The sequence below is a fragment of the Lutjanus erythropterus genome, chromosome 10, assembly GCF_056507025.1.
Source record: "Lutjanus erythropterus isolate fLutEry1 chromosome 10, fLutEry1.hap2, whole genome shotgun sequence".
Taxonomy (NCBI): Eukaryota; Metazoa; Chordata; class Actinopteri; order Lutjaniformes; family Lutjanidae; genus Lutjanus; species Lutjanus erythropterus.
Window position 1 is genome coordinate 27,698,040 of NC_139326.1, and position 12,602 is coordinate 27,710,641.

Sequence of the window (12,602 nt, forward strand, 5' to 3'; positions counted from 1 at the left end):
AATATTTGTTTTTTTTTTTGTACCTCAGGATAATGCCTGTTAATCTTGTCACTGATTCATCTGAATCATGGCTCTTTCTTATTTACAAGAGATAAAGTCAGGAGGAGATCAAAACACTTAACAGTCAGTGTTCGGGTATAGTAGTTTAATTACTAGTTCAATTACAATTTCTTGTTGTTGGATGGTAGTTTAATTACAGTACATTGCAGTGTGCAAGCCAGCATGTTTTTCTGGCTATTCTGACCCACAATAATCTGTGATGAGTGTATGAGCAAGAGGGTTAGAATTCAGTTTTATACATACTGCAGGAAAACGGTATGTACTATGTAAGGGCAGCTGCAGTACTTGCATGATGCAGTCACTAGTTTTTCATACATTACTGTATGCCTTACACAAGCGAATTATACCCAAACTGAATAGATTTGAGTAGCCATGTTACTTTCTAATATCTAATAATGTAATACTGTCTAATGATTAAATCAGCTGTCACTTGCTTATAATTCATATTTTGTTGTAACAAAAATGCAAATCTATAGAAACTCTTAATTTAAAAACCATTGCAACCTTTATTTGTTTCAAAAAGCAGAATCACACTTTGTAAGACATTCGATTATACATTTCACACCAATTTAATAATCTATTATACAAAAAGCTTTACAATTCATATTCTAAAGTTAGAAAATTTACAGCAAAATCTGTTCTGTTAGTTCTAAATTACACTTTTATTCAAGCTTCAAACCTTCTTCAAAATGCAGATGTTCTGTGAAACCACCATGACCATTCAGTGATTCAGAGATGATGCCAACAGACAATTTAAGTAAAATCACCTTTTAAAACAACAGAGGATAGAAAAAAACTAAAGACTGAATTGCTTTTGATGCTCATCAGTCATTATTGCATCAGCAGTGACTCTCAGTAGGTTGTGTTTTGGATCTTGATTCTTTGATCCGCCTCGATCTTGTAATCACTGATACCTGAGGGAGAAAACCAGCATCTTATTTTATTTTTTACCAAAGTGAAATTAAAGCAACAGATCAAAATGAGAATAAAGCTCTGTTTAGTCAGAATGTAAAATGTGTGTGTGTGTGTGTGTGTGCTCACCCTCAGTGAGTGCGATGCCATTAGAGGAGAGGTGCCAGTATCTGCGGTCGCTCTGTCTGGCCTGCTCTCCATTCACTGCACTGAGGAAAGGTCCCCACAGGCTGGACTCCTTCTCAAACCTGAACAAAGCAGCATTAAATATTAATCAGTGCAGGGAATAACACAAGACTTAAAATGCTATAATATATATAATGCTATATTTTTTTACAACATCATGCATCTAATTAATCCTGAGAACTGTTCATCCGATCTACTTCACACTTGGCGGGTGTATTGCTGACAACTCAAGGGAGAATTTGGTGCACTTTGGCCAGACTGTGGCACTATAACAAAGAACTTTATATTCTGGTCCTTAACTTTTGAACCACAAGCCTCAGAGACATTTTCCCCATTTTTTCCTGGATTCTGTAGTTCCAGACGAATCTATTCATATAAGCAATGACCATCTGCCTCTCGATCAATTTTGTACCATTTTGACTTTTGTTAAAATATGATTTTGTTGTTGTTGTTGTGCTGCTCCTAAACATTTTGAGCAGGCATCGCCAAATTTGGTACATATCATCTTCTGGATCAAGCTGGAAAAAGTTTCTTTTTCAAATGTGTAATATTCCATACATTTTATTATTGTTTATATTCATTTATTATTATTTATTTGCTATAGCTGGCCATTAAAGTTTGCTCAAATGCTGCAGGAACGGTTTATGTTACAAGAAATACCATATCTCCTGAACACTCTGTGATATTGCATTTGATAGATATGTATGACAGTCTTATCTCAGGAACCATTGATCCAATCAACATTACACTGGGTGTTTGTGTTGCTGAGAATCCAAAGGAGTGGCATCACTAGGTATGATGGCAGGTCTGATTGGTTTGTAGTGAAGTTTTAAGGTTGTAAACAATGGAATAATAAGAGTTGCTGTACCATATATTTAACAAAAGGATAACACAAAGCTTTTACTGTAAAAGCTCTCTGGCTGAAGGATGTTTTACTCCTTGGCACAGCTTTGTTTCCTCTCACTCTAGATCCTGTTACTCTACCCCCCTCATTTTTTGAGAGATGAATGTGACAAAGAGAGTAGGGGCTAATCCACTGAGAACTTTGAATATTAAACAGGCATTGTGAAATTTGATGAGATTTTCCCAGCAAAGGAGACCATATGGAGGAAGTATGTCACAGTGACAGCAGGTTTTAGGTTTATTATTCAGGAACTTGAGAGCTTGTTTGTCACGGATTGCACAGATTTTAATTTTGTCTGAGCAGAAAGAGACCAAGTTTGTTTGTTATATGCAAGAAAATCATAGCATGGAAATGAATCTTGGTATCTTCAGTTGTCAGGTATTTATGAATGAATCTTAAATCGTTAAGGTGGAATTTTGTTTTTGCAACAACTTGTTTAACTTTTGTGTTTTTTAAAACACAGACTTGAGTCTAAGGTGAGACCAACGTATTTGAAGCTAGAGACTAGGAACTAGGGCTGCCCATGTTTAACTGGTCTAATAATGTAATATCTATGGATGAGCAGTTACAGTTAGGATTAATGCTGAAGATCTGATTTGACTAAAATATTAATTTAACTACTATATACCTGGATGTTCCTGACTGAGCCTCCAGGGCTTTTCTCTCCTCTTTCTTCCTTCTTTTCTCTTACAGCTCCAAGTTTTCTTTCTCGTTGTGTTGTATTATGTGTTTATACAGCAAAGGGAACATGCACTTTACAAATGAACATTGTTTGCACAGACACTTTTGCTCTTTGATGAAATAAAAACAGTAAAATGTAGAAGAGAGAACCTGAAACTGATCCCCTCTTTGGTACTGATCATACTGATGACAGAATGGATCATGAAAAATGAGACAGAAACCACTGATAGTTTCTCCATGATACATAAACTGAATGTTGCTGAGGGACACTGCTTACTGTCTGACTGTGTGGTGCAGTGTTAGTGTGAAGCCTGTTGGATGAGCAGTTCTCAACAGCCCTGCACGCAGCACGACCAGGGGCCAAGCAATCAGCCTGCCTCGGACAGGCAATGCAGTAATAATCTGAACTCACGTGAAGCCGTCGTTGCTCGCTTTGAGAAGTTCGAGGGCCTCCAGCAGAGAGCTGCCCTTTGGTGCGGCCACAGAGTAAAGCGCAGCTGCCCCGCTGGACGTCACCACCTCCACCATCACATTCACTTTGGTCTCGCTCGGTAAAACCACCACAGGATCCACGGGCTCCAGCACCAGAGTGTCTGTAGGGCGACGCACACCACAATAAAAAACAGTGACGCAGCCTGAAATCAGCTGAAGTGACCACAACAGGTAGAAATGATGCTGCACGTACTGTCCTCATTGAGACACTCCTTGTTCTTAACTGTCAGGTAGGACTTCAGGTGCAGAGCTGGCAGGACCTGAGATATGGCCATAGGGTTGTGGTATGTGTTGGCTCTAGCGCCCGTCCTCATGGCCTCCATCGAGGTCTCAAACTCTGCAGCTGGGCTCCCCATTGCTAATAAGGCCTTCAACACAGCAAATAAAATTAAAGGTGCAAAGGTTTTGTTATATTTGGCTTCATGCAGTAAAAGTATGACAGAGTATTAAGGTAATATTAAAGGAAATAAAATAGAAAAGGAATATCTTTTTATTTTGCACTGTCCAAGTCCAAATTTCAGTATTAGTGCCAGCCAGGAATCAGAAAAAATAAATCTGAGGAAGATTTTTCTTTCTTTTTTTTTTGTATTTGCATTTTTTTCCATCTTAGAGTTACTACAAAATCTGGAGAATAAAGTTAAAATACCATTTTTTTTTTTTTTAAAGGATATTTTTTGGGCTTTTTTGCCTTTATTGATAGTGACAGCTGAAGGTATGACAGGAAAGGGGGGTGAAGAGACAGGGGATGACACGCAGCAAATGAGCCGCAGGCAGGATTCGAACCGGCGGCCGCTGCAGAGGACTAACAGCCTCAATACATGGTGCGCACGCCCTACCGACTATAGGGGCGCCTAAAATACCATTTTTTAAATTTATTCTCAAAATGGTATTCCACCTTTATTCTAGACATTCCACTTTATTCTCAAAATTAAAAAAAACTATCTTGATTGTTTTTTTCTGATACCATATCCTCACACTCTTCTGTAGTGAAAGAGCCAAGGGAGGCTGAACAAAAAAAAGGAAGGAAAATCATCCTTACTTGGACTGCGAGGCCTGTGCTGAACTCATTGCCGAGGTGACCGTCGGCCCTACGAGAGCCCAAGAGCTTCAGCCTGATGGTGCTCAGGGCTGTGTCGAGCTCGGCAGCATTGTGCACGTGAGTACCAGCGTCCTTCACACACTGCAGTGCCATTCCAGCCATGGCATATGTATCTAATGAGAAAAACTAGGATTAAAATATCCACTTTTGACAGACATAAGGAGAATTTAACTTACAACACAATACAGCTTTATTATCACAATACTATGAAATTAATTTCACATCCCTGAGCAGCTCTGTTAAAAAAACTATGCATTTTCTTTTATTTATGTTTCTTCTATGTCTCTAATTGTCTTTTCTGTCTTTCTTGATTGTTGATATTGTAATGTCTTCATATACAGTGTACCAGCACTGACTGTAGATTGTTCATTTTAAAAAGAGAAAAATGGCAAGGATTTTTTTCTTTTTGCCTTGGTATCAAGTGAGGTATTGAGCCTCAAAGTTTAAAATTCTGATAACAAGTAGTCCACATTGTGTGTGTGAAGCCTGAAAGAAATGATCCACCTCATGTAGTACATCAGTAGACTTTGTATCTTAAATACTGAGATACATCCCTGTCAGCATATTTCCTTCACATCGTTTATTCAGTTCTATTAATTTAGAAGAGGTTTCACTCACCAATACTCTCAACGTTTCCATGTCTGAAGTTCCCATGTACGACGGCCTTGATGAGCTTGTTGCTGACATGGTTGTTGACCCTGATGCCGCTCGCACAGAGAGCGAGCACGCCCAGAGAGTACTGGTAATAGTTGGTCAAAGGGCGGTGGCTGGCTGCGTAAAAACAGAAGAGAAATTAAAGGAAACAATTAAAACACAACTTAAAGGTAATGCTGAAGTCATTAAACATACTGTTTTCTCCAGTGCCCATAAACAATTTGTTATCTCAGCTTGGATGTAATCAGTCAGTATTTGCTCTGATTAATAATTCCATCAAAACTACAACTACAACCCAACACTAACAACACTCTTATATACATTTTCTTGGATTTCCTTTCTGCAGAAAGAGCCACACTCAGTAAACTTTGAACTCATTTTGTAGCTGAATGTAAAACAGGATGGTGATGAACACCTTTTATGACACAAGGTCAAAGGAAAACGTACGTGCAATGTGCTCTTTTTCTTTCTCCATCTGCTTCTTCAGGTGCGTCAGCAGCGTCTCGCTCCTGTCACCGACGGTGAAGGTGACGGTGTTGAGGTCGTAGCAGGAGGACTTCAGAGCCAGAGTGTAGAGCGCCAAGAGGCCGGTCACTGACTGGCTGTTAGTCAGGGAGCTGAGAGAGAGACAGGTGACAGCATGCAGAATAAAAGAACAGTGAAAATAACAGATTTAAAATAGAATGAGACACCAATTAACAACACAATGAGGGATTTTGTGAACAGAGCATTACTTTTGAAGGTCGTTGTGCAAGTTATTTTTCAGTTTGTTCAGGTGGTCGTTCTCCTGGACCAGGTTGTGGGTGTTTGAAAGCCGCAATGCCAGGTGCACGCTGGGATTGGGGAGTCCTTCTTGTGTCCCCAGAGAGCACAGCAGATTCTTATTGAGTGCCAGGAGCAGCTCAGCGTTGGATCCTACAGCAGGCCGACCTGGATTAAAATATTATGAGAAAAATGTTTCTCAGAAAGTTTTATCACAGACATAAAAGTAGTTTAGGTTTGTCTTTATTAGTCATATTTAGTTCAGTGCAGGGTCACCAGTACAATGAAATGTTTAGAAAGAGAAGAACAGGTCAGCTCAGCAGTCAGACAGACTTAAAATAAGATGCAGGAAATTTAAATAAAAAATGTATAAGGTAATAAAATATCACAGTAATACTATCATAATACTTACACTATATAAATATCTTAACATGAGGATTTGACTGTAAGAGTAAGACTGTGTTGCACTAACAAAGATAAATTTAATCCAAGACTAGTCCTAATCAGAGTTTAGAAAAACTAGATTTAAAATTAAACAGAGCTCTGCTGCACAATGAAATGGTGTTTAGAGTTTAATCAACATGAAGATGCTTGCTTACTCAAATTACAATGAAAAAAAAAATTCTTGGGTTAGAGTAAAAACTAAATCGAGGTTTAAAGAGGAGGTTAAATGTAATCTTTCTTAATTTTAAGATTAAATTTTGTTGCCACATAATTCAAAGAAAAAAGTTAAACCATAATTTAATCCAGTTTAAAAATAAATCCTTGTCGTTGCAAAGAAGCCTAAGAATGACAAGTGTATACAAAGTACTGCACATTAGGTATGTATCAGTCCTTTTGGATAGAACTAAAAGAATAACATAAAATGTTAGAACAAGGATTGTGTATAAAAGTATTTCAGTAACTCTCCTCTGCTGACATCAACATGAACTTTCAAGTTGCAAAACCACAACTGCAACATCAGCAGCTGCAACAAGAGGAAACTACAACTGTGTAGACTTGATAACTTAAAGAAACTTCCACTGTTGTGTTTAAGTTTCAAATATCTTAATATCTCTGCATGATACTTTGTCCTCATCACTGAAGACTAAAACGCCAATGCCAACATTCTCTGAAATTTGACAATTGCACAATTTTTTGCCACTGAGTGAGTAATATGAAGGCCACTCAAAATCAGTATGTAGGTAGTTGCAAAATCAGTGAATGTCCAGACCAGTGAGTCACTGTATTAAGTCAGCTTTGTTTTTCCCACAGTTCAAGAGTCAGGGCAGTAATTTAGATTAATAATACTGGATTTATAAAAAAAATACTTACTACATGGTGTGCCAGAGACAAAAGCCAGTAGGCTTGTGATAATGATTAAAGACAGCATTCTGGACAACCTGCTGGATTTCACAAACAGTGGAAATAAATCAATACATTTGTCCTACAAAACAACACACACAATAAACAGTAAAATGTTTAGCTAAAAAAACTCACAGAGATGTCAAACATTAAATCTGCAATTAATTGTAAAATATCTCTGGATTAGATACACGACAGTCTAATCGGCGATGTTGGAGAAATATTGCAATATTGTTAAGATAACATTGTCATCGCAGTTTAGTAATAAGCGCCTAAGCTTTTCAGTATCTTTTCAGCAAACAGCAGTATGTTACCTGCGAAGAGAGTCCAGTGTGAATAATCAGAACTGAGTAACGAAACAAGCAGAGACAACAGCTTCTAGTATTTCACTGTCACATGACCAAAGAGGCTGGAGTCATCTGAGATGACAAAGCGATGAAAAAGCAAGACGGTCCCTTTAAATACCAGCTCGGGGTCGAGCCATAAGCAGACTGTCGGAGAGGATGATCCTGTAAAGCGCATATACTCTTTGGTAATACGATCATACAAAAAAGAGGAAGGTCTCTATCTGACGTTACACATATCGTCTCCAGTCACTGGCTGCGCTGGGTTGTGGGAACCGGTTGTGTCGTCTCTACAAGGGAACCATGGATTTGCAAAACTCTCGCGGGATTTACGCGTTGTTCTGGAGTTTCGCCTAAATACTAATGTTATACAATGTAACAACAATATATTTAAACTCTGAGTGTATTACTGACAAAAACATTTTGTTAAGGTTAGAAAAACATCATGGTTTAGGTCAAAATTATTACTCTCGCGAGATCTTTTGGGGATTATAGGGTTACCTTATAGACTCGACCGAAAGGAACCTCAGACCCGCGAAAGATCTCGCGAGGGTGACCATTTTTCAACCCAAGCCATGGTTTTTCACTTAGTACCCCAACTAAGTGTGATGGAGTGTACCTAATCCTAAAAAGGTTTTAACCACAGCGCTGTCACGTTATAAAACATAAACAGATTGTACAAAATGTACAATCAATAAACAACGAGTACAAATCTCGCGAGGGCTTCGTAAATTTAGGTTTCCCATGTAAACACGACTCCGGACCAGAGACGAGTGTGTAAACTGACATTTTAACGAAGAAACGTTAGCTACAACTGGTGCCAACGCATCAATAAAACCTTCACTTAGCTAACATTACTACTATATCCTAGTGAGTCTTCCTTTTATCGACACAAACCACAAACACGACTTTGTTGTGACTCTTTCGTCCACACTAACTACAATTCCCACAATTCACCTAACGCAGCATACGCACGTTCCAGAATCTTGACGATTCTTCTAGCGCGACTCACTTTTTCAGAATAGCCAGCTAACGTCACTTTAACCCATCCTGCCTTTCAAACAGTTCACACTACAGGGGGCATTGATTTGGGGGCTCTGTCTGCTTGCAGGTGGTATCATAATGTAATGTTAGGTAGACTTGAACTTGCGGTCCCTGTTGCTGTGTGTTAATGTGAATGTACTAATGGAAATCGATGCGAACTGACGGAGACTAGCTAGCAAAACATCAACAACAGAAACGCAAAGGGGCAGGGCAGCTGCGCAGGTCGGTCTGTATCCATGTATGGGTAACTAATGGTTTACTAATATAAAGTTGTTATTCAGCGCAGGGATGAAACTGTCATTGTTTATCACGGTGTTATGTTACAGTAATATCTAGTTTATCTGTAACATCATTTTGACTGTGACATGCTACAATGGCATGAGCTAGCTAGATAATCAGACAGCTGCCCTCCTGTAGACATATTTATTACTTGTGCGTCATATAACAAATTAGGTCGCATAAAATGCCTTTATCAGCTTATCTGATTGGTATCAACACTGATTTTCCACATCAGACCCATATGTAGTTAGCTACCGGTGTGTTTCTTCAAAACATTTCATCGACTGGACCACCATGCAGCACTCTGCTCCCACAAGCAATGAAGTGGGGTTTTTGCCAGCCATGTACTCATTCTCAGGCCCCACAAGCCTGCCTGAGTTTGACCTCGGACCTCCAAGCACGTCTGGACACCTACAGAGAGCAACTCTGTCTAACAAGTAGGTAACTGATGATTCCATTCATACATTTGTCAGAAATACAGTGGCAACACTTTAAATATCTTTTCAACCATAACCTGACCATGTTGTATCTTCTGCTTTGACATAATTGTCTTTTTGCCCCATAGCAGCTGGGAGACGAGATGCCTCCGGAAGCACAGGAGGAGAATCGATGATGAGTGAGTGAGAGACGCACAGAAAAAGCAGTCTTATTTAACGTTTGACAAAGCGTGGGATAGTCAAATATCAGTGTGTGTTGATGTTTTCTCAGGGGATGCAGTGCTAAAAGGAGGAGGTTAATGGACGAGGCAGAAGTGGACATTTCAGAGAACTCCCACACCAGCACTCAGCATGACTGGCCTGCAGTAAACAGCTGTCCTCCTTTGCCTGTACAACAAGCTAGCCCAGCACCTCCACAGTCCTGCCCAGCACCTCAGAACCTGACTTTGTCTCAGCACTTGACTTTGCCTCAGGCCTCCTCTGCACTGTCCCGACCCGAGTCAGAGAACTCCTGCATGGAGATAGAGGCAGCCCAGAGGAAACTTCAGGAGATCGAGGACAGGTATGCAGTATGCTGTGTGCAAAAAGTTGCACTGTTTAAAAAAGAGTGTGGAATTTAAAAAAAATCTAGTGTTACCTCTTGCCCACAGAAAAGTCCCTGCAGTCACACCCCCAAGTGGCAAACACAAACATTCAGTATCAGCCAATGATGCATTTCACATGAAAAGAGAAAAATACTACACACTGCTAAAATGTTTAACTGCTGTTGTACAAATGGATGGATGTTACAGCAGTAACATAAGAAGTTATCAGGCATTGCACAGGAGCGGTAAAAACACAGTCTATATACATCAAGACTAGAAGAGAGAGGTAAATATCCATAGAAAAATTAACACATATTAAAAAATGAATTATAATAGCTCAGTACAGAGTATAAGAGAAATCTCCAGCACACCCTGTAAATACATGCACACGCACACACACACACACGTATGTATATATAATACACCATATAAGAAAGATATTAGAACACATTATACTAATATATAATAAAATGATAACATGCTATTTTAGTGTTCAACAGTAACACTTTGGCAATATGTTTACAAAACATACAAATGAAGCATATTGAATTGAAGAAAAAATTGAACATGCTGTACACTTGAGACACGTGAGAAAGTTGAAGTTTGTTTTTGGTAGTGTTACTTCCACAGTGGGTTTGTTTTGTCAGTTGGAGGTGGTGATAGGTTTTGGGGGTTTTGTCAAATGATGAATGGTGTGATATTCATGTGTCACAGAATCACGCTGGAGGATGATGATGAGGATGAAGATCTGGATGTAGAGCCAGCACCAAGACGGCCAGTGCTGGTGATCTCTGATAGTCTGAAAGAGGGTCTGCAGCGCGGCATCAGTGACATCCTGCCCCACACAGTAGCCCAGTCTGTGTATGTTGGTCTTAAGTTGTTACTGCAATGTTAAATGAAGTAATAAGTAATACAGCCCCCTGGTGATTTTATTCTCTCACCTGTTTCTTCTCACTTCCAGGAGTCATTCCTGTATGGAGCTGGTGTTGTGGCGGCCACCAGATGACCCCTTCTGTCGGAAGCGAAAGGGCTCATTACAGAAACAGCGTAAACCACAGACTGTATCTCGGCAACCACCGACCCCATGTCCATCTCCCACCCCTCACAGTCCTCTCAGCCCCTCCAGTCCACCTGCAGACACACACTCTGCTCTGTACAGCTTCCCTGTGGCCCACAGCTCTGGAGAGGAGGACATGGAAATGTAGCAGTGCCCAATGACTTGAGGACCCAGAATATAAGACTGGACATGTTATCAGATAAAAGACTGTAAAGGATTCTGAAGCAGTTGAAGTTGGTCACTTTGGTCAGTCATGTTGGCTTTACATGAAAATTGGACAGTTTGTGCAACACGTTTTGCTTTACAGTCTCTCAGTTTAGTTTTTTTTTTTGACCATTACAGTAAATATATGTGTAAGATGTGACAAATCTGCTGACCTAATTAATCAGTTTTATTCATTGTTAATTCCAAGGTAACTGTTGTGATCTCAAGATTTTGAAAAACAGCCTTACATAAACAGTTTTATATAAATTACAGAGTTAAACTTTGCCCTTAAAAATAAAATAATTTGTACATAATTTTGCCAAAGGCTGGCCTGCGACACACTGATGTACTGTGAATATGACTTTGTTCTTTGTTTAATATCAATGCAGAACACCTGAATTTTGTACAGTTTTTATGTTCAGCTTCTGGGCCTCGTTAACAGGACTTTAAGAAATGTTCCTGTGTGTTTGCATTTGCTCACAGCATGGCTTCCTGCTTGCAGTCGTACTTGTTGTGGTAGAAAGATTATCTTCCTATAGTGCTTAGCAAGTACGCAGCTGTGAGCTTTGAAGAATTTTGTAAAGAAGAAAATGCACCTTTTTATGGTTTGATTGTATTTTCATATGTACATTGCCAGAACAGCAATCAGCCATCAAGTGTTATTACTTTTTATTTGTTTCTTAATAAACTCATCCATGTACAGATTCTGCATGGGGTAGTCTGTTTTCATTGAATGAGATTTTGCTTGAATTTAGTGAAAACAAACTTGTTGGATGGATGTTGTCATGCTTTGAAGGGACAGTATGAATTATTATAAGAGGGTTTGTATAACATTTAGAACATTTTCACTGTGCTTCCTTGCCATCAGGCTGCCTTTCTGATGGGAAACTGCCCTTATATAAGCCAAATATCTCTCTACAACCAGACTGCTTTGGCCAAACCAGTAATTTTACCTCACAAAACACAGGAGTTACTGGTTGACCACTGCCTCGATCTGTTCATTTGTTTTGTGTTATTGTGTGGCTTCTGTTTTAAAGGATAGAGTTAAGCAGTAAAAATATTCTAAATGTGCAGAACACTTAAACTGATATTGTTTTATATAAGGTGGCTGAAATATGGTTTGCTGCCGATCCTGTCCACAGCAGTACATTGCATCCCGTCTTACACTGGCACTCCTGCTGTTTTTCCAAATTAGGGGCGTGCCAGCCGCCATGTACTGTAGGTAATACACTGACCGTAGAGAAGTACCTCATACAACTCTTCTTCAAACAAACCTCAAACAAGTATGATTTTTACCTGTTAACTATTAGGTTATTGAATGCATTAGCCTCCAATTTATCACACAAAATGAAATAAATACTGTGTCCAATTCCATTAAGGTCAATTAGAGCCATTTCATGGTATTTACTGAGGATGATTTTATTCATCAGTTATTCATCAGCTCTGAAGGAGATGGTTTCCTGATCGAAGACTGATGCTGACATTCATGTTTACTGAAATTCTCCATTTGAACATTTTTGATACCACTGTAAGAACTAACAACACAACTACTCCTGCCT

The 12,602-nt window shown here is 39.3% G+C and overlaps 2 protein-coding genes across 4 annotated transcripts; one reads left to right on the forward strand and one right to left on the reverse strand.

Annotated features, from left to right (window-relative positions):
- Positions 1-542: 542 nt before the first annotated feature.
- On the reverse strand, positions 543-7,433 carry tcn2 (transcobalamin II). Its single transcript, XM_084728883.1, has 10 exons — positions 7,409-7,433; positions 7,065-7,135; positions 5,723-5,918; positions 5,436-5,605; positions 4,953-5,105; positions 4,275-4,447; positions 3,429-3,603; positions 3,156-3,336; positions 1,102-1,220; positions 543-974 (listed from the first exon to the last, which is right to left on the reverse strand). Exons 2-10 carry the CDS (start codon positions 7,120-7,122, stop codon positions 913-915), a joined length of 1,287 nt encoding a protein of 428 aa, XP_084585009.1. The 5' UTR covers positions 7,123-7,135; positions 7,409-7,433; the 3' UTR covers positions 543-912.
- A 965-nt stretch (positions 7,434-8,398) lies between these two features.
- Positions 8,399-11,754, forward strand: ccdc117 (coiled-coil domain containing 117). Of its 3 annotated transcripts, none has more exons than XM_084728886.1 (5): positions 8,399-9,202; positions 9,327-9,377; positions 9,470-9,760; positions 10,497-10,643; positions 10,744-11,754. In XM_084728886.1, the coding sequence occupies exons 1-5, from the start codon at positions 9,081-9,083 to the stop codon at positions 10,985-10,987; spliced, it is 855 nt and encodes a 284-aa protein (XP_084585012.1). In that variant the 5' UTR covers positions 8,399-9,080; the 3' UTR covers positions 10,988-11,754. The 3 variants fall into 3 exon arrangements, with proteins under 3 accessions (XP_084585012.1, XP_084585011.1, XP_084585010.1); XM_084728885.1 differs by having other exon boundaries at positions 8,399-9,198; positions 9,330-9,377; XM_084728884.1 differs by having other exon boundaries at positions 8,401-9,198.
- Positions 11,755-12,602: the final 848 nt, after the last annotated feature.